The following is a 24,867-nucleotide window of genomic DNA, read 5'->3' on the forward strand; positions in this document are numbered from 1 at the left end:
TACTGTGCGAAACACGTGTTCTCATTAGAGAAAGGTGTTCATGTTTCTAGAGAGTGGAAAAATTTTGAGGTTGAGGCAGCAGGGACAACTAAGGAGAATCAGCAATCATCTCTCAGAAAAAAATTGAAGGAACATTTTCAATTAAAAGCACACCTTATTTGTAGAGAGAACAGTAAACAACAGGAGTAGGATGTTTTAATCAAATCCATAGATAAGTCAACTGACAAACATTTACCAAGTAGTAGCAAAATATTTTTTACTGTTTACATCTAGCACGAAGATGCAAACCATTCTCAGACATCGAAGGGCAAGTAGATTTGCTAACTGCGATTGGAGTAGATGTAGGAGTAGGCTTGCATTCACGGAGATCCACAGTGAAAATAGTTGAATTTATTGCAAATGAAATTAAAACCACCATGTTTGCCAGCATTATTGCAAAGAATCTAAAAGTGTGTTTAATAAGCCTCATTGCTATCAATGAAAGCAGTTCTGATAGTTTTTATTAAAGTTGAGGCTTCAGAATGTCCAGCAACCATTTTCGTTGAACTGGTGGAATTGGAGAAACAAGATGTGGAGACCATATGTTCTTCAGTGATGAGAAGCTTACATAAAGTTGGGGTTACCACTGAATATCTGCAGAAGAATTTAATAGCATTCTGCTCTGATAGTGTCAGTGTTATGCTTGGGAGAAAATCTGGAGTCAGCACCAGAATAGCTCAAGACTTCCCAAACATTGTAATCTGGCACTGCTTGAACCACTGCCTCCAATTTTTGCTGGATGATGTGATAATAGAATCAAACAAGTCAACCACTTCAAGATATTCCTTGACAAGATACACACCACTTTCCAGAAACCCTGCAAGAGCCAGAATGATTTTTTCCAAATCTCTGAACTGGGCATTGAAATTGTGAAGATTGGCAGAGTTTTGGGACCAAGATGGGCTGCCTGTAATTTAAGGTCAACCATAGCTGTGTGGCATGTTTATCCAGCGCTACATCAGTTTTTTCTGGGCAATGAAAAAATCCCAGGCATGGCTTGCTGTTTTGAAAATTTAAATTTTTTGAATGATTTGGCCCTCATGATTGATATTCTAAATGAGATTTCTCTTCTGTCAAATGCCCTGTAGGGGAGAAACACAGATATCATCAAGACCGAAAAATTGGTACTGCGATCAATTAAAGTATTTGAAATGCTTAGATGGGGAAAGGGCCCATATGAAAAAAAGGTTGACGGAATGCTAGCTTCAGAAGCCTTCAAAAACATAACATTAGTTCCAAATCAACGATGTGTTGCCCTTCCTCATGAAAATCTTTTGGCAAGCATCATTACCAATTTGAAGAAAAGGCTGATGAATTGCAAACATCTAAATACAGGTAGCCAATTGCCAGATGCAAACAAATTACAATTTCTCACATATTTGGAGCCAGATTACTGGAACATTGAAGATGTAGTCATTCCATGGGCAGATGCAGAGGCAGGATTGACTGACTTTGATGAAATTTTTAATTATCAAATTGATTTGAACGACTACAGAGATTTTCTGGAAAATGTGATCAAAGATTCAAACACCTACAATATTCCTGACAGTATCAAAAAAGCTAGAGATATTGTCAGGACAATTGCTATTAGTTCAGCAGAGGTGGAAAGGGGGTTCTCAAAAAATGAACCTCATATATTTAGAACAAAGAACCCGCCTAACTGTTCCAAACATTAGCAATCTAATGACAATAAGTGTTATAGGCATGCCTGTTAACAGATGGGACCCAATTCCTACAGTCAAAAAATGGCTCAGAGCTTACCATATCAAAATGATGATTCACGAGTGAAGACCAAGAAAAGTGCAGCTGAGGAGTCTGGAAGCCTAAGAAGAATTTGGAAACATCTTCAACCACAAAACCAATAACACAAGTAAATACTTGAGTGTATCTCTTTCATTATGTTATTCTTATGTAAGGTGTAAGTGCATACAATTAAAATCTTTCTTTCTGTGTCTCTTCTTTGTGCAGGTCATTGGAGCAAGGTGGTGAGGTGGTGGTGTTGAAGATCAGCAAGGACAGTCATCTTCTTTCTGTAAGTAGCTCTTTTATTGTTTTGTGTGCTGGTTTCATCCTAATGCAGTGCATACAATTGAAGAGTTCATTTCTGTGTCTGCTTTGTGCAGGCCATTCATTGGAGCAAGGTGGTCTGTGATATTGAAGACAGGCAAGAACAGTCATCTTCCTCTTGTAAGTAGCTCTTTTATCGTTTTGTGTACTGATTTTATTCTTATTTAAGTAGTAAGCATAAAATAATAAATTTCCTTTTTTATATTTTCTTTTTGTAGTTCATTCATTGGAGCAAACAATTCAGTGACATCAATTTGTCCACTCCCACCTGGTCACATGACTGCCAAGCCACTCCTACCCAGTCACATGACCACTGAGCCACTCCCACAAAACAGACCACACCCACAAAATAGGTAGTAAAAACTTTTGAAAACCACCAAGGCAATCAAACCGGTCAGTCCTAAGAGGAGATCAACCCTGACTGCTCTTTAGAAGGCCAAATCCTGAAGATGAAACTCAAATGTTTTGGCCACCTAATAAGAAGGAAGGACTCACTGGAGAAGAACCTAATTCTGGGAAAGATTGAGAGCAAAAGAAGAAAGGGATGACAGAGAATGAGGTGACTGGATGGAGTCACCGAAGCAGTCGGCATGAACTTAAATGGACTCCAGAGGATGGTAATGGACAGGAAGGCCTGGAGGAATGTTGTTAATGGGATCGCGATGGGTCGGACATGACTTCACAACTAATAACACAGCTCTGTATTATTTTTTAAGCTGTTTCCTGATTGTGAATCTTTCCTGCCCATAAATATGTAGGAATTATTTTCCAGAAAGATTGGAATATATTTTCTCAATAACCATCTACTTTGATTCTTGTTACATTTCTTTTGTGTATATGAAATTAGGTTTTTGCATTTCATATTACTAATCTTATCACTAATTACTATAGTGAATTACCAATTCCCACTTCATGTTTTAAAAAGCTATCTTTCAAATTATTCTTTAATCATCCTCATCAGAAATGTAAACAAATCTAGCTAATTTTCTTTAGGTGATTTTTTGTCTCCTATCAAAAGGAGTAAAGGCTATTTAGTTATTGGATAAATCAAGAACTAAACGATCTCCTTCTGATAGTCCTTTGCCCCTTGTGTATTAGGACTGCTTGGTTTTTTTACTTTTATATCTGCATGTTAACAATTAAATCCTGAATTGCATCGAAGTTCTAGATGAGATCTAAAATAGATTGAGGTATTCATAATGCAATAGTTTCTTATAATTACTGGGGTGTCCCCCCCACCCGCTTTTTACATAATTAGTGAAAGTTCTGGTCCATTTTTGAACTTATTTTATTCTATAGCAAACACATGTTCAACTTGACAAGTATTCTTTTGCATGCGAGACCGAACATATGAATACACTAGGAAAATAAGACACAGTAATGCCACTGCTGTGAAGAAGAGTAACAGTCCAGCAAACAGAGAAGGATTCATAGGTAACCAAATCCTATTGCTTTCTGCTGGGATCATATTGGTGAGGCTAAGCATATAGCCCAGTGACCAGGCAATGCTGCTGTTATCAACCTAAAACACAAAAAACACATTGCTGCTGTTAAAATGTAATACCTTTGTTATTACAAAAAGCAAATGCTTCTATATCAGGCAAGTCTGACCCATAGCTAGTAATGTAGGCCCACAAAAACTGTTAACATTATTATGTGAGTTATATGCATTAACTATATATTTTATATACCGCCCAATATAATTCCTCTTCATTCAATATAAATCAGGCAAGCCAAAAGTATGCTGTAGATCTACATAAAGACACTTCTTCATTGAATTCAACTCCTGGTGAATAAAAGGACATGTTGTTGTAATTTTTCTTTTTAATTTCAAAACAACACTGAAATAATATACTTATCATCTTTTTTTTTGCTAAAAAATAGAAATTCTTTATAATTTCTCATCAAAGTATTAATCAGGCCCCACCCTTAGTTTCCAAGCCCAGACAAGCTGATCATCTGCTGAAGCAGTTGTGGGCCATTAAAATATTTTCACCCATCTTGCACAAGTGGTGCTATCTTTGCCAACTGGGTGCATACTTGAGGGAAATCTTTCTGGCAGCAAGACAACTCTCTGCTGCTTTAAAAAAAACAGTACATATATTTGAATACAAAAATTATATAAACTTTCAGCTCATGTATTCTTTTCCCTTTCTGTAGATTAAGGAATTATATAAGAATTCAGAACTCCACATATGTATATAAAACATATTAGGGAAACTATAATCAAAACTACTATTCTAATTTTGGATACTATGATAGTTTTATCACCTAGAAATAGCAGCGAGCAGGGGTAAAAATCTTGCAAATTACACATCCTAATATTAATGTCCAATTATTTGAGAAGATCTTTTTGTTTACAGTCTTTTTATTTTGTGGGATTTTTTTTTCTTCCAAAGATTAATTAAAACTTTTTGGTCCAGTTGGAAGGACAGCACATGCATTTTAAAAACAAATAACTCCTACAATACTGATCAGGAACATTTATACAGACAGTTACAAGACAAATATTTAACTTTTCCCAAAGCTAAACCTATGTCAAGAAAGACCCTCGTGTTGCAAATCTTATTAGCTTGGTTCATTCATTGTGTTAAACTATTGCTTATTTAACCAGAGTTTATTGAATTATGGTACCAGGTTTATTGGATTTACACAACATACTAAACCAAAGCCAAGCAAATCATAATATAGCTTAGCCTAATGTGTGCTTAAATGCTGTATAATGGTTGTCATGTAAAAAAATAAAAGTAAAATCAGAATGATCTTAGGATTGCTGCAAAGAAAAATTAGTGTGGCATTTCAATCTATTGCCTTTCCTTAATGTATTGCCTTAATGCAGGGGTCGGCAAACTTAAACACAAAGAGCCATATGGACCCTTTTCACAGAAAAGAAAACACCAAGAGCCACAAAGGTCCTAACCAGAAGCCCCCTGTTCAATTCTGGAGCTGACTGGAAGTTCAGTTTCCCCATCATAGAGTCTCCTCCTAGCGCGGTGTACTTTTTCCTCTACCTGTCATAATCGAAAGCCCTATCAATTGTGGAGACAACTGGAAAACCCTCCCCTTGCCATAGAGACTTCTCCTGGTACACTGTGCTTCTCCCCTGCCCTTGGAAGCTCCTCTCAAAATTGTGGCGCCGACCAGTGACAGAGCTGCAGCAGAGGGAGGAAAGAGCCACATGTGGCTCCCGAGCCAAAGTTTACTGACCCCTGCTTTAATGTATTGCCTTTACTTAATGTATTATCTTTTCTTCTTCAGAGCTGAAGAAGCTTCTTGGATGAGAAGCAAAACATCTTCAAATAAAAACAAAGTCCGATTGCCTCTTGAAAAAGCATCTTTTGGACAACCATGATCTGGATGACTGAGAATCTCCACAGACATGCATGAAGCAAGATAAAAACATAAAGGACCTAAAGTGAATGTTTCTTTCTATAATCAGGAACATCTGAAAATATTTAACACATTAAATCTAAATGATAAATCTAGACTAGTTATTTAAGTTTTGTCAAATAGTATGAATGAATAGTATGAACCCTCAAATCTACCACTTGGCCACATTTTATCATTGGACTATAATAAGCCAATTTCTTTACTGAGGCAGCTTTAAGAAGTATGGAGAACTACTATAAAATGGCTCTAACTCAGAATCCCTTCCAGATCTTTAATTCTTCAAGACCTGTGTTTTTCTCAATTAAATAATCTTAAAAGATTGTTAACTTACTTCTTTTTGAAAATGAATCTGAGGCCAGTTGTCAGCATTGAACTTATACCCACGTACAAGTAACTGGTAGATATAGTTTGCTGAAAAGCAGTAAGATCTTGCATACGTTTCCTCAAATTTAGAGAGCATAAATGGCAACTGAAAAACAAAACTGACTATTGATAACAAAGTAAGGTTTATTTTTTAAAAAATATATTTCTTACTTTTCTGTTGTGATTACAATGGTTAAAATACTGTACCTAAGAAAATGATTTGCTGAAATCTCATGGAGAGATCTTTGGTGTACTATATTTTTCAGAGTATAAGACGCACCGGAGTATAAGATGCAGCAAGATTTTCAAGAGGCAACTTTAAAAAAAGTTTTTGCAAACCTCCCAAAAATGGCCCGTTTTTCATAAAAATGGGCTTGGTTTTTTCCCTCCCAAAAAGGGCATGAATAACTTTTAGAAAGCTTGTAGAGTGCTCCTGGGGGCGAGGGGCAAAAACAAGCAAAAAACGGCCTCTTTTTTGCAAAAATGGGCCCCTTCTTTGTCAAAAAAAGGGCATGCATAGCCTTTAGGAGGCTTGTAGAATGCTCCTGGGGGCTGGGGGGGCAAACAGCCCATTTTTGCTCATTTCTGCCCTCCCCAGCCCCCAGGAGCACTCTGAAAGCCTCCTAAAGGCTCTGCATGGCCATGTTAGTGAAGGGGGTGGAGTTTCAGGAGGCAAAAAAATGCTGTATTCGGTGTATAAGACGCACCCAGATTTTCAACCTCTTTTTTGAGGGAAAAAGGTGCATCTTATACTCTGAAAAATACAGTAATTAATTGCAAACTCAAGTATCTCAAGAGATACTAATACAATAGGCAAATAATATCATGTGTTGGGAAGTAACTGTTTCATGTAATTTTCAATATGTATTTTTCCAGAGAAAAGAAACTCTGATATACAGAGACTCCTCGATTTACAACCATTCATTTAGTGATCATTTGAAGTTACAACAGCACTTTAAAAAGTGACTTATGACTGTTTTTCACATAGAACGGTTACAGAAGCCCCATGAACATGTGATCAAAATTTGGATACTTGGCAACTAGTTCATATTTATGATGGCTGCAATGTCCTGAGATTATCTGACTACCTTTTGCAATCTCTGGCAAGCAAAAGTTGATGGGAAAGTCAGATTCACTTTACAACTGTTACTAACTAAACAATTTCAGTTATTCATTTAACTATGACAAGAAAGGTCATAAAATGGGGCAATATTCACTTAACAGTTGTCTCACTTAGCAACAGAGATTTGGGGCTCAGTTCTGGTTCTAGTCTGGTTCAAGACTACCTATACTATCTAACATTCAGTGTTTCAAATTATGTAAATCAAAAGGCACAATCTAAGAACAGTAAGCACATGTTTCCCTTGTTGATTTTAATGTGAAAATCCTGTCTTCCCAGATGAATTTCATTATACTCAATGAGGTTTCTTTTTATGCAGTATTGCAGTCTTAAACATTTGTTCAACTTTGCCTGGATCACTCCCAGCAGTCTGACGCTTGAGTAGTACCCCTGTCATAGGGCTCTATTATTAATATATTTTCTGGAGTAGCTTTTTCTTTAAGCATTTGGATTAAGAAAGTTGATTCTGCGTAGGAATATGCAATATCTTTTGCTAGTACTTTTTTTCCAGAAACTTGAGATTGACACAGACCTGATTCCAATCCTGTGAGCAGAAAGTCCACATGCTTGAATTGAACTCAGCCAGTGAAAATTGTCCAGTTAAATTCAGAGCATTTACCGTGTAGTAAAATCCAGAAAAGGCCTATAAATAAAGTCAGATTAGTGATTGAAAAAAAAATACTTGAAGATTTATTTTATCAGAGCAAAAAGGTATATTTGGCTTCTCATCCACTAGCAAATACTAAATATAAAAACTACAATACAATGAAATTAAAAACAATATTTATAATATTCATGCTCTGCCAAGTAAACAAACAATGCAGTAAGCAGCCAATAATCAGGACTTACCACGAAATTCCCTTTAATTTTTGGCTGGTAGATTCCATTGAATGAGCAGTCTTCTCTATCTTTACAAGATTTGAAATCAAATAACGTTGATACTGCCTCCCTGCAAATGACTGGATCCCCAGTTCCTATGACATGTACAGACTCGCTTGGACTGTAGTTCACTGGTTTTAGGAATTCTGAGCAAAGACTTCCATATAAATATTTCATTGTCAGAACAGTTCTATAATTCTGAGGATAGCATGGATTTTTTATCCTGGATTTATTGTCTGAATCCTAATAGTTTATCAAAACACATATAAAATAAAAAGACAAAGCCAAGAAGGATTCATTACAAGACATTTATAAACAAAGCATGTGCTTCAGTCTTACTTCAGCTTCATTTCAATTTCAAGAAATTTCTCTCTATTTCTCTCTTTGTCTCTCTCTTATTTATTCATTTTTTATTTTTAATGGCCAGAGCATTCCTGGGAATAAGGAAGCCTAATGGTGTCAGAAGTTATACTTGCTAGAACATTGGATAGCATTTTGGGAATCCAGAGCTAATGTCATGCTGAAGCCCAGAGGCAACATAGCAAACCCCAATAGAGTCCAATTTTTATTTACTTACTCCCAGTGAACAACATCTTGCCAAATTAAAGCTCTAACCTTCTAAACTACTAAATATATTTTTGAGTGATTTCAAAGTGTGACTACCCTGAACCTTCCACCCCACCACTCTATCCAGTTCAGAACTGTGCAATCTCTTAATCCAGGCCACAGGAAAGCCATGTTGTCAAAACTGCTCTTCCAGGTACACATTCCATCACATCTAAGTCTTAATGAACATAATCCCAGTCATACCTGCAGAATTGAAGCTAGCAGTTTTTTTTCTGCTTCATCTCTCCCATAACATTGGAAGCTGTAGGTATATACACTGTATTGGTAACCAAACAGCTGCACCTGTAGTGTGCTGTTGAAAGTTTGCATGCTTTCCTCAGGGATGAATGATATTTGAGTGGAAGCCCCTCCTAGATCCAGTGCACCTATAGTCTCAACTCCACGGGGATGGACCCAGGCACTCCAAAGGTTTTTCTAGATATAAAAAGACCAAATTGAAATATCATCTGATGTGGAATTCTGATCTTCTCTTTCTTAACATAGAGAATATTAGAAAATAATGCTCAAATCAAAATGGAAAAATATCTAATTGTAGGATTCTTTTAGATAGAATGTACTTTAAAGATTACAATTAAGGAACCCATTTTTCCTAGTTATAAAGAAACAAGAAACTATCTAATTAGAGAAAAACGTTCTAGCCTACTGAGATGCCATTAAGAAAGGAATAAGCAGGCTGAGTGGAGAGGCCAAAGAGCTGCCAAACATCTAAATAGAAATATAATTCTTTTGTTGATCAGGGTTTGTATAACCAGCTTCAATGAATGGTTTTTCTCAACTCAGATGCCCTTCCAATTTCTCATAGCTGAGATTCCTAGAAGCTGCAATTAGATGAAGTTCATAAGTGGATAAGCTGAAATAATATAAAATATTTGCTCTAAAAGTTTTGTTGATGTTATAGTAATATAAATTCTTTTCACATTTTGTTGCATTTTCAAGGCATTAAATTACACTGCTGACTTTTGCTCATTTTTTATTTTGTTACTTTTTTATTATCTTGCATTTTGCTCTTATACCAACATATTAGGTTCTTCTATTATAAAAGGAAGATCTAAATTAAATAAAAATATAGTAATTATACTTGAAACCCTTATAATGTACTACATTATACTTAGCTTTGAATCTTTGAATTATGAACTTTTACAAATTTTTATTAATTTATATGATTTATATACAATAATATATATAATATATATAATACTAATATGATGTATATATTTATATAGAGAGTTGGGAATGACTAGCACATGTGTGTGAGGGGAACCTTTACCTATGATTTATATAGATGCCTATCTCCCCAAAAGTGATCCTGAGTGGTGTACAACAAAGTTAAAAACAATAAATAAGTAAAACCACTGTCACTATTAATTACAATAAAAACAGCTATAATAAATGAATCAAATAAGAAATAGCAGGTAAATGATAAGCAAGCTGCCTTAAATTTTTACCTGTCCCTGGAGTTCTGAGACTTGCTGTCATAACCCGGTCTTAAGGGACTTTTAAAAACTCAACAGTGACAAAGAGATTTCACAATGTGGATGCCACTGTAGAAAAGGTGTACCATGTAGAGGCCTGCCAAATGTAGTTCCCTAATCAACGGCACCCATAACATGTCCTTTTTGCTAGATCTGGTGGAATGGGTAGGAGAGGTGGTCCATTCAGTAATAATAGACCTTGATAAATCATATGTAATTTTCAAGGAGTTGCATTCACTTACCCTTGCAGTATTTTTAAATTTCTTTTTATTAGTGTTTGAGTGTTCCACTAGGGATAAGCTTAGTTATACTAGACACACACACACACACACACACACACACACACAAACACACAAACAGAAAGATATTTGGATTTCTTAATTTTGATATGAATTATTTTTCTATAAAAAGCTTCAGTTTTAATGACAATAACTAAGTAGTATGCCAGAATTATTCAAATATATTAAAGAACAGTGAAGATTGAAAAAGTGCTTTTAATATTTTTCTTACTCATTTAGAGAGCTGATCTGACAAATATACTAGCAGCATCCTTGATAATTTCAATCTTTCTACAAGCCTTGAATTTTTTTGTACATTGATATCACTAGTAAGAAGGTGGAATTTATTCATTTTTTATAAATTTATTTACAACATGAATAAAAATGTAGCTCTGAGTAGGGATTCATAAGTTTTGCATGAAATTTTGAAATAAAGCTGAAACATTGATACTTTTTCAAAAATAAATATACGCAATGGAGAGAGAGAGATGAATACTGTACAATATAATACAGTAATAGCTGTACTCAGCTTATGCACCTAAACAAAGTATACAATTCATTGTGAAATTTATAAATATTATTATTCTCAGCATAAAGAAAAAATCCACCGTAAAAATTTGACAGTTAAGTTGATAATAAAAGGGAAATAAAAGCTAGCCACAAAAATAGTGTTTGCTTTACTATTTCACTTTATCATCTCTTCTCAATTTGATCTTTTAGCATTAAGCAGTGAGGATGAATAGTGGTTATCAATCAACTCTAAAGGCACTCCCCTTGTCTTTAGAGCAGATAAACATGGGACAATAGTGAGACCACAGACTGAGGAGGAGGTTCTGCAAATGTGATCAGAACATGCAAAACAATTTTTATTGGATTCTTCTTGAATTACTTTATAGATTAAATGATCCATGACATTTTCAAAAGGGGTTTCATTTCTTATTATTTGGCCAGATTTTTTATGAATATGTATTTGTAAACAATAACAAATACCTTAAATATACAAGGTGTTTATATTTGGCACACAGAAAATTAATACTAAACAAAACAAGATTAAAAATTGAAATTTGGCTGGCAAGCTTTTCCTAATATTACTGCCAAATTTAAATTTACAGCAGTTTGTTTGGTGATTGGTGGAAGTTACAATGGCACTGCAAAAAAGTAACTTATGACAGTTTTTCATAAATACGATCATTGCAGCATCTCCATGGTCATGTGATCAAAATTCAAATGCTGGGAACTGGTTCATATTTATGACAGTTGCATTGTCCCAGGGTGTTTTGCAACTTCTGACAAGAAGAGTCAATGGGAAAGCCAGATTCACTTAATAACTATGTTACTAACTTAACAACTTCAGTGATTCACTTAACAACTGTGGTAAGAAAGGTTGTAAAATTGGGCAAAACTCACCTGTCTCACTTAGCAACAGAAATTTTGTGCTCAATTGTGGTTGTAAGTCAAGGACTATCTGTATACATTATACTATTATATTTAGGAAACTGCCCTGTTGCCTTGCATAAAATGTGGGAAGCCTATGCTAACCACAGCACATATCATTTTAGATATGCAAGAAACAATAGAATGTAATAAACATGCAGAATATTCCACACACCTCCAAGAAATTGCCTTTTAAATAGTTGGCTGTAATCCATCCATATACCCCTTCCTCTTGGCCAGTTATGATCTGAGCATCCCTAAATTCAAAGGGCTGTGATATGAAATAAGTCTGAATGCTCTGAAGGACTTCACTGGCTGCTGATTCATTTTGCAACCTAAGTAATTCAGAGAAGATAAAATGCTGAGTGTCTGAAAGGAGATGCTGTTTATGATCATAATTTACTAAATTGATTAACACAGAAAGTTGATGATTTTTTTAAAAAAATTAAAATTCTATTTTTTTAAAAATTAAAATATTTTAAAATTTGTAATTTTTAAAATTTTGGAATTAAAAAGAAACCATCAAAGGCTGATTCAGATATGCATACAGAACATATCTGATTATTTTAATGTTTCAAATAAACGAATAAACTCTTTTGAAAATATTGTGTTTGAAAAGGTAACCAGGTTGTATCTTAATAATTAATTTGTACTGGATCATTCAAACATCATTACAATGGATAAGTTATGAATATACATGTCTGAACAAGCCCCAAGATACATGCAGCTACATTAAAGCTGCATGTTTTGCCTTATTTCATTAGAAAGATCAACGAGGCTTTCCCACAGGTGTAATTATCAATACCTGCTTATTTAAATGGAATGCAAATTATATATGAGTAGACAACTATGTAATTGCTTTGTAAATTTGTTGCAAAAATGCATGTCCTGCTTTCTAAATAATAGGCAGAATATACACTGTATTGAAATGCTTATCCATTAGCAAGATTGAATAGTTATCATGAATCCACAAGAGAAAATGCTATGGATCCTCATTATACATATTTGTATCATATCAGTTGGATATCAGTTGGATATTATAGTAGACATTGAGCATAATTATGTGCAACTATATAAAAAACATTTAATAAGCCAGAATTTCAATATGTCACTATTTTCTTTTTTTTTAAATGACAAAAAATATTTTATTTCAATCATGGATACTCAAAAGATTATTACTTGTATTGCATAATCTGCAAAAATTTATATGTAAATGATTTTAAAGAAATAAAACAGACATATGCAAAATAACAATGAAGCAATACAAATGAAAACATCAAGGTCTCCATTAACCGAGATTTATTTAGAAAAACTAATCCTGCTGTGAAATACCCAGGAATTTCAGACCTAGGATTGATTTTTTTAAAGCCATTAAAAATTTGTTTAATATCTGCAACAATTTCATTCCCAACAATCTATCTAGGAACGATCACAATCTCTGTAGGGTGTATTGAGTCAGCTAATTTATCTATTAATCTCATATAGTAATGGGAATTAGATAAGGAGAAGGTGTTCTTGTGAAATGTTATTATACTCTGCTGCAGTCTGTACTGAAACAATGAATAAAGAATTGTGTGTAGCAGTCCTAGTTAAAAGAGGCATATCAGAATATGATGCAGTTTTCCTATTATACCTCAGAAGTCTCATGCCAGCTGTGGCTCCCAAGTAGACAGGTGTGCTTTTGTGCAAATGAAAAGGAATTTTCTCCTTTACTTTATTCATACAATCGTTGATGGGCATAGCAATTTCTTGAGGGTTACTGCCATAGCTGGATATTCCAGGTCCTAGAAAAAAATAATTAAAACATTTAGCTTGTTCTGCCAAGATCAGCGCAATATATCTGCTTCTTCCATTGATTTTGCTTCTTCCATTCAGATTTTGTAGCCTATATATAGTAGCCATATGATCTGTGTATCTTGTATTTATTTTTATTTGCCAATAACAATGCATTAGAATTTTTAATATTTTAAAATGTATTTTAGTTATATTTAAAAACAGAATAAAAAAGAAATCAGGAATCAAGAATGCAAACAAACAAAACAAATAAAATAGAAGAGGTTTACAAGCTCTTCTATACATTCCTCACTAATCAGTTAGAACTGAAAAAACTTCTTGGATGAGAAGCAAAATGTTTAAAAAAGAAAGCAAGAAAGTCCAGTTGCTTTTTGGAAAAAAACACTTTTAGGACAACCATGACCTGGATGATTGAGAATCTTCATAAACAAGTATGACAAAGCTGAAATTAAAAAAAAAAAACTAAAATAGTTTTATATAATAGTATTCTGTTTGTTTTATATAGTGTTGCTTCCAATTCTGTTGATTTCTGTATAATATTAGTTCAAACTCTGCCAGATATGTAATCTTTTGGTTTGCACAGTATTCTTGTAAATTTTTGTTTGATTGCTTGGTTTGTGGATTACTATGACTAATGTTTGGACAAGATGAATATATTATGGAGGTAATTAAATTTTGATGGGGGGGGGGCTTTGGTGAGGGCACCATGTTTTAATTTTGTTGATGTGTGTTCCTGTGCAGTAGTTTTGTGTGCTGTGAGATAATTGCTGTGGAAAATTCTTAAAAACATCAGAACATTACAAAGCAGGTTACACATTTGACTGAGAGTATATGAATATAATAGATCACATAAACAGAAGAAGATCCAATAGATATTTGCAACTCAAATAAAATAAACCAGCCATCAACAGATCTGTAAATACGGGTAAGATATATTACCCACCAGTCACCTGATCAGCAAATATTTGAGGCAGAAGTACAGATAGCACCTTTCCTGGCAATCAGTTAATTGACACCTTTCACTAAACAACCCTCTGAGTTTACTTTGCATCATATATAGATTATAAATACTATAAGCTAATCACCACTTTTAAATTACTGTAATAATGAAGTCAAAAATTCAACTGAAAACCATGTGAATACCTTAATGTTCGTCTGATGAAATACAGAAAACTAAGCTATTAGTACTGTATGTATTAGCTTGTTTGCTTATATAACTATTAATGTTTGCCCTGGCAAGGAAATTGAACTTTTAAATAAAACTCTTCTAAATTATCTTTGAGATTTGCAAGGAAGGCAGATTAGAAATATTTTTCCACAATATACTTTCCTTTATTTCAAACTGTCCAGGTTAAAAAATACGCAGAATGTCTTTTTTGGATTTATTCTCGGAGTTCAAACACTATATGTTTGAACAGAGTATGATAAGAATGCCTTTAATCTGCTAAAATTGATTGATTCTTGCTATGCCTCACTTTACTCTTTACTCTGAGCATATCCAAAGATACGTGTGGTGGAGGAAGAGAGCACCTAGAAAGATTTATGATCCATTCTAAAAGAGGAATATTCCAATATGTGGCCCTATACTTTAAAAGAATCCTGATCATGTAAAATAGTCAGACTGAGAATATGCTTGAGTGCTGAGAACTGTGACTTGTCGGTTCTTTTATTAGTCATAAAAGCAAAAACTAGTAATTTTCAGATAGGATTCAGTTTGGAGACTGCTTTTCCTATATATTTACAGTTTTTATAGTAAAATTAGTTTGGAAAGAATATCAAATGCTGCCATGGATATTTCAATTCCTAATTATCTGCATGAGCAGAGAGGTTTATGAGTTTGTATCCATCAATGAAGCATTCATTTAACATACAAATCTGATTAGAGAATACATACCATCTCAAATAAAAGACACCTTTGCATGGAGAATTCAAAAGCAACAGATCAAACAGCATTTAAAGGCTGGTTAATTTGGAAATTACTTTGTCCAAAACATGAAAGGTTAGTGATGAAGTCTGGTTAACCCTGATCAGGTCAGGCTACATATTCTACCTATGAAACTCAATGACTATGCAGGTAATCTCTTTATCAGACTGACTCCTCTTACTTAAGATATAGAGAAGATAAGAAAGAAGAATGATAAAGATCCATAGAACTCATGTGAAATAAAAGCATACATATTTCTTCTATTAATGTAATAGTTCCATCAAGACAGTTCAATCCTTGTGATTTTTTTTACTCCATGCAATTATTTCAATATTTCTTTCTCACCTTTCACATTACACTTGAAGGTTTGACTTACTACTCCAGTATTATTTTCTTTTTCTGCTGGCCATTCATATACATAGACTGTTGTCCGAGATGAACCAGCATCAAGCACTATTCCATACTGAGGAGGTCAGAGAGAAAAGAGATTATAATCCCAAAAAGTAGCCACCTAGTTCTAATAGAAGCTTAATATTTTATATTTATATTATTTAACTTAGATGGTATTTGTATGGGCCTAATGCAAGGGAGGAAGAGAGAGACAGAGAGGGAGGGAGGGAGAGACAGACTCACTCTACAGCAGGGATGTCATACTGGATTTCTTTGAGGGCCAGATCAGTATTGTAGTTAATCCTCCATGGGCCCAGCAGGGGAAGATGGGACAGATGCCTCCTGCAGCACTTTGCCAGTTAAAACGGGACATGGGTGGCTGTGCGCACCCCGCTTTGGTCAGCAGAGTGCTGCAGCAGGCCGTCCAGGTCTTGCTATTTCCAAGCCAGCTCTGCAGGCCCATTTTAACACCTGTTGGGCCAGATTTGGCCCACAGGCCTTGAGTTTGACACCCATGCTCTACAGCAACAGGAACTCTTTTTCTTTCCCATTACATGACCTTATCCTCTGACTCTTCCAAGACCCCATGCCATATCCATCCCTTAATACTAGTAATATTACTTAAATGCTGTTTTGATCCATTCTCAGAGCCTTTCCCAATAAAGTGCCTTCTGGATGTGTTGTACTTCATTCCCATAAATCTGTAGCTACCATGGCACGCCTCTATATTGAAACCCAATGCATCTTAAGAGCACCATGTTGGAGAGAGTATCTTTCGCAACTGTGAGAGGAGATAAAGAGGCAGACAACCCAGGCCATGCAAATTATCAACGCATCATATGAAGGCTTGGGTGATTCTATCCACATCACACATGATACTAATGTCATAACTACTACACTTTAACCTTTGTTCAAATGAGCACTGAGCAAGTTCTGAGGGTAGACATTGTAATGCCAACAATTCCTACTCACGGTTATTCATACCATAGTCACCTCTCGTCTTGATTATTGCAACACACTCTACATGGGCTGCCTCTGAAAAGCATCCAGAAGCTCCAGTTGATGCAAAATGCAGCGGCCCGCATGGTTTTGTGCAGACCTCAGTGTGCACACATATTGACTCTTCTGTGGAAACTGCATTGCTTGCCAATTTGCTTCTGGGTGCAATTCAAGGTGCTGGTTGTCACCTTTATAGTCCTTCATGGCTTGATTATCTGAGGGACCATTTTTTGCTGATCACATCTACCTGACCCACTAGAGCAGGAAGGCAAGGAATATTGTGGGACCTGTCATCTAATGAGATACATCTGATGGGACCCAAAAGAAGGGCCATCTCCATGGTGATTCCCTCTGTCATCCTCCCAGAGATTAGACTGGTCCCCTCTCTAACACTTTTTTGGAAGGCCTTGAATTTGTAGTTCTACAGTGGGCTTGGGGAACACAGAGTGGGATGGAGCCCATTACATAGCTAGTATGAATGTGTGTTGTCACCAGGATTGGGGTGGGTGGGGTAGGAGTTATTATTCCATTATTTTACTTTTTATTATTTTTATTTCTTTTATATGGTTTTTATAATCTTGTAAGCCACCTTGAGTCGCCATGGGCAAGTCAGCAGCAATATAAATTTTCTAAATAAATAAATAATAAATAAATGCCACTATCAGGTTAATATCTGAATATGGAATGTTTGGATCAGCCTGCCTTTGTCTTTAGGCAGCAAAATAATTAAAATCAGGGCTTGACTGTCATATATATATTAATATATATATTCCTCCATGTCAAAAACTTGCTATGCAACAGCAGGTACAATTGTTCAAGAGAAACAAATGCAATGTCTCTTTGAATTCACAAAGTAAGTTTCATTTTTCTTTCACTGTGGATACAGTATACATCTGACTTTAGAGGATTTACAATGTTCTCTAAAGCTCCATCTTGTAATCCAGGGTAAATATACACAGTGGAACTCTCATGCTCAGATACCTGTGACTCACACACAAACAATAAAGGTGATCCATTTGTGACTAAGTGAACAAAAACTATTATTATGCAGTAATAATATTGTACATTGAATTCAGAGGCCCCCAGACCAGTATATTTAACAATAATTAAAATGCATCCTTTCACAAGGAACTGAATAGCTTCAGATTTTTAATAGAAATTGTCCAGAAATATTCTCAACACCAACTTCACATATTACATAATTATTAATTTAATTACCAAAGTACAAGGTTAACTCTTCTTGATTGGCATTTTATGTTAAAATGTTTTTATATTGTTGACAGCTTCCTTTTAATTGGTCAGCTAAAACCTACCATGCACTGCATCTTTTTCCTTATCTAAGCAAATTACCCTCAGGTTTTCTATCCTTGTCCTTTAGCAAACAAAGTTCTGGCTAATTATATCTGTTGAAGTGCAGCACATCTGGAGAACATCTAGAAAAAAGAAAATATCCAGGCTTAAATCTGCACAGTGCCACTTAGGTTCTGGTCTAAGTGTGGAAACTAGCTGTAGTTTCTCCCTGGGCTGAGCATTTTCAGGTAATTTGTTTTCAATATTATGTCATTGCCTCAGCATTTAATATCTCAGTTAAATATCAGATGTTATAAAAGTCCTAGCTTATTATTTAAGCCTACCTTTAGACCTGGAGAAAGGATCTGTTTCCGATTCATCTGAACAAGTGTAATAGTAACAATAATTGCAATGCTTAAAAGCAGAAAGATTAAGGTGACAGTGGTTGGCATTTTGTACTACACTTGGAAACCTAAAAATAAGGAGAAGAAAAATGACATTATTAATTTTTGAAGGAAACAGTTTCTTAAAATGAACTTTAACACCTGAGGTCCAAGTTCATTAGCATGAGATGAGGAAGGTGACATCTACTGGACTGAATACAGGCCTTGAATGGTTTTGTTTTTTAAACAATTTTTATTTGTTTTTGAACAAAGACAAACAAACATAAAAAAACCATATTCCATTACAAATTGTAGAAAGCGTGTCAGTTGGTTACATTATTTCCATGCATCTCTTCCATAGTCACCACCTGCTTTTCATATCAAATTGCATATTTTAAATTCACCTATATTCATGTATATCACAATTATTACATCTCAACCTTAATTTGACTATAATTGTTTTTACATCCTTTTATATATAATATTCAAAATCTAAAATAGGATTATATGATAACATTTCATTAAATCATCCTAAGATCATCCAATCACAATACATCTTTATAACATATTCTAGATAAAACTTTTAAACAACCTCTCATATTTCCCTTGTGTTATTTATATAAAATTTCATATTATCAAACCTATGCATCTATATGTATTGTTATCATTATTAATCATTATTTAACTCTAGCTATTGTCGCTTCATTTTATACATACTACTAGTAAACTAAATTTAGCTTAATTTTTATTATACATTTTCATTGCATCAACCTGTATCTTTCCAGTAATAGTACGGTCTTGTATCTCTTGTCATTTGTAGCATTAATGTTCTAGTTACTTTCTTAATAAATCTTGTATAAACCTCTCTTGGCAACATGTTATTCCTTTCGTATCTCATAAAAGCTTGAAACCCAACATCTGTTCTTTCCATCAGCTTATCTTTGGTTATTGCTAGTGCATCTGTCAAGTTTTCTCTCCTTATCTCTGTCAATTTTTCTCTCTTTTCTTCTGTGCTTTGAAGTCTGGGGTAGAGTTCCAATCCATCTATCTCCCCTTTTCATATTCCGCTCTTGCCATTACCAACCACGTTCACTTTGTTGTCAGTATCCACAGTTTTCTTATCTCTTTGCTCATTTTTTCCTTCCATCTTTTGAACTCTGTCCTCCACTTTCTTCATTTGGTAAACATCCTCAGTTTCTCCATCAGATTTTTCAGAAAATTTTGTATTCCATATTCTCCAATCTCTTTTCAATTCTCTCTGTCACAACTAATAGATTTTGAATTTCAAACATAATCATTTGCAATGTTACAGTTTCTTTTTCCTGCTGAGCCATTCTTTCAATTTTGCAGACATTGCCACTATAGGGTTCAAGGCTATTTTAATAAACTTCAAACAGGTTCATTTATTATCTTTCAAGTCCAAATGTTGTCTTCCCCCCAATAGCTAGTGATAGAACTTCCGAAAGGCACCTGTATAAATAACTTGTGCTCTTCCTACTATCACTGTCAGTAAACAAACTGAAAGAACCTTGAATCTCAAGTGATCAAAGAGAAAGAAGAAAAAACAATATATCCAGCTTCCAGCCTCTAAGTGGCAGTGTAATTGCTTTTCCTCCTGTTGTTACAACCTTCTTTATAATCCTTCTTATTATCTTCTTTATTTTCTAATCTTAAGAAAGAAAAAAACCCTTAAATAGAGATCAAAAACAATCAAATCAATCAAATCAAGCATAATAACAAAGGAGAATTTTAATCCATAGGTATAAGCAAAAGTAAAAAAAGAAGAAAGAATTAATCCATTCAGTTTAAAAAATAGGGAGCCCCTGCAAAAGTTCCACCCATGGAAAAAAAATAGAAACTGGATAACACTAAGTTTAATGCAGATCAATCTTGCCGCCTACAGTCTTCTGTCTTCAATTTTAACTTAATTTTTTTTCTTGGGTAGTCTCTTCCTTTAATAATAAAATTTCCTCACCAATTCGACACACTTTTTCTTTCCACTTTCTTCCCGTTCCAGAGCTGTCCCAACTTCAGCAGCTTCATTAGCTGCATTTCTGTTGCCAGAAAAAAAGGGCTATTCCTGGATCTTTCAGGAACTTTGCGGTATCCCTGAGATCAGCAGGAGGTGCCTTTCTCAATCACCATCTCTGCGGGACGGTTTAGGTCCAAATGGACTGTCCAGTGGCAGAAATTTGACTGCGATCTCAGAGCACCAAGATTGCACGTTGTGCCGTCGCGACGTTAGCTCTCCTCTGTCTTGAATGGTTTTATCTGTATAGATAACATGACAACTTCCAAAATTCCTTGGACATCTGAAAGGCCTTAGCTGGAAAGACTGAATTAGTTGTATAATAGATATATTTTATTGCATATACAGTATAATAGATATATTGTTATCTGCTAGAATTGCCTTCTTTTTTTCACTAAAGAACTTCTGTCTTGTTGAGCAAACATTTAACAAGTAGATGTTGTAATTTTGATTTGTCTGATCTGCAACTTTTTTACATGCTATAAAGAGGATTTCAGATTATATCTGAATTAAAACCTAGATGATAACATGCATGTCATTGAATGATGGGCATAGGCAAATAAGTGAACCAACATCATGGTTAATGTCCACAGAAGCTTTCCCCAAATGGATGCACTCTAGAAATTATTATTTTTAAAATGCCACCTCTAAGCAATTCAAGATACTGTGATAGTCTTGTCTGCTGTGTGTATTTGCCAATAGCTTATTCATATATGTGAATACATTTTGCATGGCTATGGCAAGAATGAAAAAGTATATGATAATTGCATATTATTAGGATTGGTTGTCTGATGTGTAGATTAGATTTGCATTTTAATCCACCTATCAAGTCCTTCCAAGCGCCTGGGATTGGTAGATGTGAATGTTCAATAGTGTTACAGGATATAAGCTGTTCCAGGTAAAGCTGCCTTTTGTAATTGACTGATGATGATGGTGTTCCGGAAATTTTGGAATTAAATAAGGACCTATCTTTGTTTTCTTTTCCCATAGTCATTCTACTTCTATTTTCAGGTCTGTGTGTTTTGTAACTATTATTTCTCTTCTATTCTGCTTTATTCAGGAATTGCACAATCCAGCTTTATTATTATTATCATTATCATCATTAGTTCACATTTTATATATGTCATAACAATCATAAGATAAATTATTTTTACCAATTATTTATAATAAGATTGCAAGTTTTCAGATTCCTTTGATGCACTAGATTCTATGATATAGCTATATTCCATGCTGCCAAATACCTCCAAGTGTATGGATCTCTTGACATATATGTCAAGAGAATGTGCTAAAGAGAAAAGGAGCAGAAAAGATTGCTATATTTCTCCCAGGATACATCCTGAGAATGGATTTGAATCTCAGATTTGTGAAGCAGCCTGGCTAGAATTGTCTCTTTTATAAAATTGAGAAGGAATCCCTGCTTTCCCCCATAGCATGGAATTATGGAAGCTCTCCCACCTCCAGAAATGCCTGTTTTTCGATTCAATGAGTAAGATTCAGAACTATGACCATGTCAATCTAGATCTATGAGAATGGCTTTCTCTACAGAATCCCTTTACCAATCTGAGATAAATCAGGAGTTCCAGTCAACCAATTAACTCTCTTTGTATATATTTGGTTATCATTATTTGAATAGAGATTAAATAGGGCCTGTATCATAAAAATGCAAATGTTAACAATTACTTCCAGGTTCTCACTTTCAATTGCAATTGCACCAGCACTCAAGTATTATGTTGCAATCTATAAGAAACGTTGTTCTACTTGTTACCCTAATTGTGTTAATGAAGAAAATTGCAGTATTCCCATTATTTATATTGCCTCAGTAAATTCAGACTAATTAGCTTTTACAGCTTTTTCAGCAGGGCAAACATCCACCAAGTTTAAAACAATTGTTTAAAAGGGCATTATGTCTTCAGATAACATAATGAAATACCAGGTTGTGAGATTTTAGCCTAGCATTTTGTGAAAATCCAAAGCAAGTTGTTCATTTATGGGTAAACATATTGTGAAAATCCAGAAAAAAACCCTTGGTTTGATTTATTAAAGCATAATTAAATTAATCATAAATAAAGTAGCTAGGTAATAAGGTTTAGAATATCAATGGATTGCCTATGCTGGGATACCATACTTCCCGAAAATAAGACCCGGTCTTATTTTCTTTTGGCCCCCAAAATAAGCAGCAGGTCTTCTTTTTGGGAGATGTCTTACCTGCTTACCTTAGGACCTCTGCAGCCAGGCCTCGCATGCCCCAACACCTATCATGCTACTGCCCAACTTCTTCTGTGGCCACTCACAGCCTGTGCAAACTTGTCTCCAAGCTGTAAAGCTGTCTCTGAGCTGTTTTTCAGCTGATTAAAACAGTTTTAATTTCTGGAGGATTTTTTTTGAAGAAGTAATGTTTTAAAAAGCTACCATCAGCTATCCTTTTCCTTTTGGCTATATTCCTCTAAGTACACTCCATTTCCACTTGACTGCATTTCATTTCAGTCTTGTTTCCCTTCTGAGAAGGCAGAAAAGAATGTGAGCCAACTATGTGTAAGGTATGCCGCTGCTTGCAGTGGAAAACAGTGAGACTCATTGCACCAGTGCTACCACTCACAGCAGGATACTCTGAGGTTCGTCACACCCATGCTGCCACTTGTGGCAGGATGCTACATGGTGTGTTGCACTATTGCACATGCAAGCAAACCAATTGAGCTGACCTGTTACCATTTGCTGAGGTGGCATACAACAACTGTACACAGCAGCATGGGTTTTAATGCCTTTCAAGGTGGCCACAGAGTGGAGTTTGTCCCAATGCCCGAATTCTCTCAGGAGTCCCCTTCCTCAATAACCCTGACTAAATGGATAGACTCACTGCAGGAGGCTTGTGGGAATGTAAAATGGGCACTCACCAAAGCCATTGAGAGATGCAAAAGGAGCAGATAGACAAAAAGTGACCCCCCCCCCCAAGACTTTTTACATAGGAAAGTTTACCCTTCCTCCAAACACCTGCCCTGTAAAAGCTGTGTCCTATGTTTATAGGACCTTTTCCCAGTGTAAAAATCATTAACTCAGTCATGGTGGAGCTGAAACTCCCATGCCTGTTGGGGAAAATACATCTGCTCTTCCACAGTAGTTTTTTTTTTTTTTTTTGAAGCCAGTGATAGGTTCGAAGCTAAGGCCAGTGACTCGGGAAGCCCCAGGTCCCATTGCACTACATGGAGAGACCCATTACGAAGTAAAAAGAATCCTAGATTCTAGACTGTACAAGGGGGGGTTACAGTACTTAGTACAGTGGAAGGGTTATCCCTTTTCAGCAGCCATTTGGGTGAAGAGTCAAAACATAAGAGCAGACAGGCTGATCAGAAAATTCCATGAGAAAAATCCCCAGAAGCCAAAAGAACAGCCAGGCAGTGGCAGGGGTGGCTAAGGAAAAATTAATCTGTCCACATTTGATATTTTCCAGATACTCCTCACTAATTACTGTGTTTCCCTGAAAATAAGACCCAGTCTTATTGTCTTTTGGCCCCCAAAATAAGCACTGGGGCTTATTTTGGCGGGTGTCTTAATTTTTTTGAGTGCCACCGCTGTAAGTCGGGGGGGATGGAGCTGCCCGACATGCACACCAGCTTACCTCAGGACTCCTGTGGCTCCACACCCTGATAACTGACTACTGGCAGAAGCACCACCAGCCATGTGCAGCAGGAGCTCACGTAGCCACCAGCTCACGTTTTCTGGTGCTGGCGGAGTACTGGAGCAGGAGGCTGAGCAATGCAGCCAGGCAAAACACTCCGTTCTGATGGAGAAATGAGGATGACTCAAAAATATATCTGTTTGCAAATGGGACGCTTTGAAATGGATCATCCCATTTGCAAGCAGGTGAAGCTTCTTCTCCCTCTGGGCAAAAATTGTGTGGCATAGCCAGGAGGAGGCAGAGGAACAGGGGGTGGGGGGAGGCAGACAATCCCAATATGTCACCCACTCAATCCCATTAGCTCTTGGCTTGTTCACCGCCGCACCAAGCAGACGCCCACATGGGGGCATTGGAATCATCTGCTCCCTCCCCCATGCCTCTGCCTCCTGCTGCCGATGCTGCCACACAATCCCCTTGCAAGTCTCCTCTGCGCCAGGCAGCCAGCAGCACATCCGGATCACCTGCCTTAGTCTCCACCTTGCTTCCATGCTTAGACTTACAGGTATCTACATTGCGCCAAAGGTCCGGGGGGGGGGGGGGCTATGCCCACCCCCCAGGCTTATTGAAGAGGTGTTTTCTATAGGAGATTACAAGACTACATAAAAGAAGTAGCAATATTCTGGCTAGATTATTAATATTATTAACCATCTCCATCTCCATGAAAACAATAGCTGTTTTAAAAATAGCTAAAATTTCAAGCCTTTTACATTTAATTA

At 35.8% G+C, this 24,867-nt stretch overlaps 1 protein-coding gene across 4 annotated transcripts in view; it reads right to left on the bottom strand.

The window, feature by feature from the left end:
• Window positions 1-3,376: 3,376 nt before the first annotated feature.
• The window catches only part of ENTPD3 (ectonucleoside triphosphate diphosphohydrolase 3), a 32,956-nt gene continuing 11,465 nt past the window's right edge, over window positions 3,377-24,867 (bottom strand). For 3 of the 4 annotated variants that reach the window (XM_032235570.1, XM_032235568.1, XM_032235567.1), the window contains 9 exons: window positions 18,411-18,538; window positions 15,733-15,850; window positions 13,303-13,453; window positions 11,845-12,004; window positions 8,669-8,899; window positions 7,829-8,101; window positions 7,512-7,622; window positions 5,828-5,965; window positions 3,377-3,628 (listed from right to left, as the gene is read on the bottom strand). In XM_032235570.1, coding sequence (XP_032091461.1) covers window positions 3,395-3,628; window positions 5,828-5,965; window positions 7,512-7,622; window positions 7,829-8,101; window positions 8,669-8,899; window positions 11,845-12,004; window positions 13,303-13,453; window positions 15,733-15,850; window positions 18,411-18,518 — 1,524 coding nt within the window. In that variant the 5' untranslated portion in view covers window positions 18,519-18,538 and the 3' untranslated portion in view covers window positions 3,377-3,394. Of the gene's footprint in view, window positions 3,629-5,827; window positions 5,966-7,511; window positions 7,623-7,828; window positions 8,102-8,668; window positions 8,900-11,844; window positions 12,005-13,302; window positions 13,454-15,732; window positions 15,851-18,089; window positions 18,210-18,410; window positions 18,539-24,867 lie in introns of those variants that run through there. The other variant, XM_032235571.1, reaches the window with a different exon arrangement.

Source organism: Thamnophis elegans, chromosome Z (assembly GCF_009769535.1).
Source record: "Thamnophis elegans isolate rThaEle1 chromosome Z, rThaEle1.pri, whole genome shotgun sequence".
Lineage (NCBI taxonomy): Eukaryota > Metazoa > Chordata > Lepidosauria > Squamata > Colubridae > Thamnophis > Thamnophis elegans.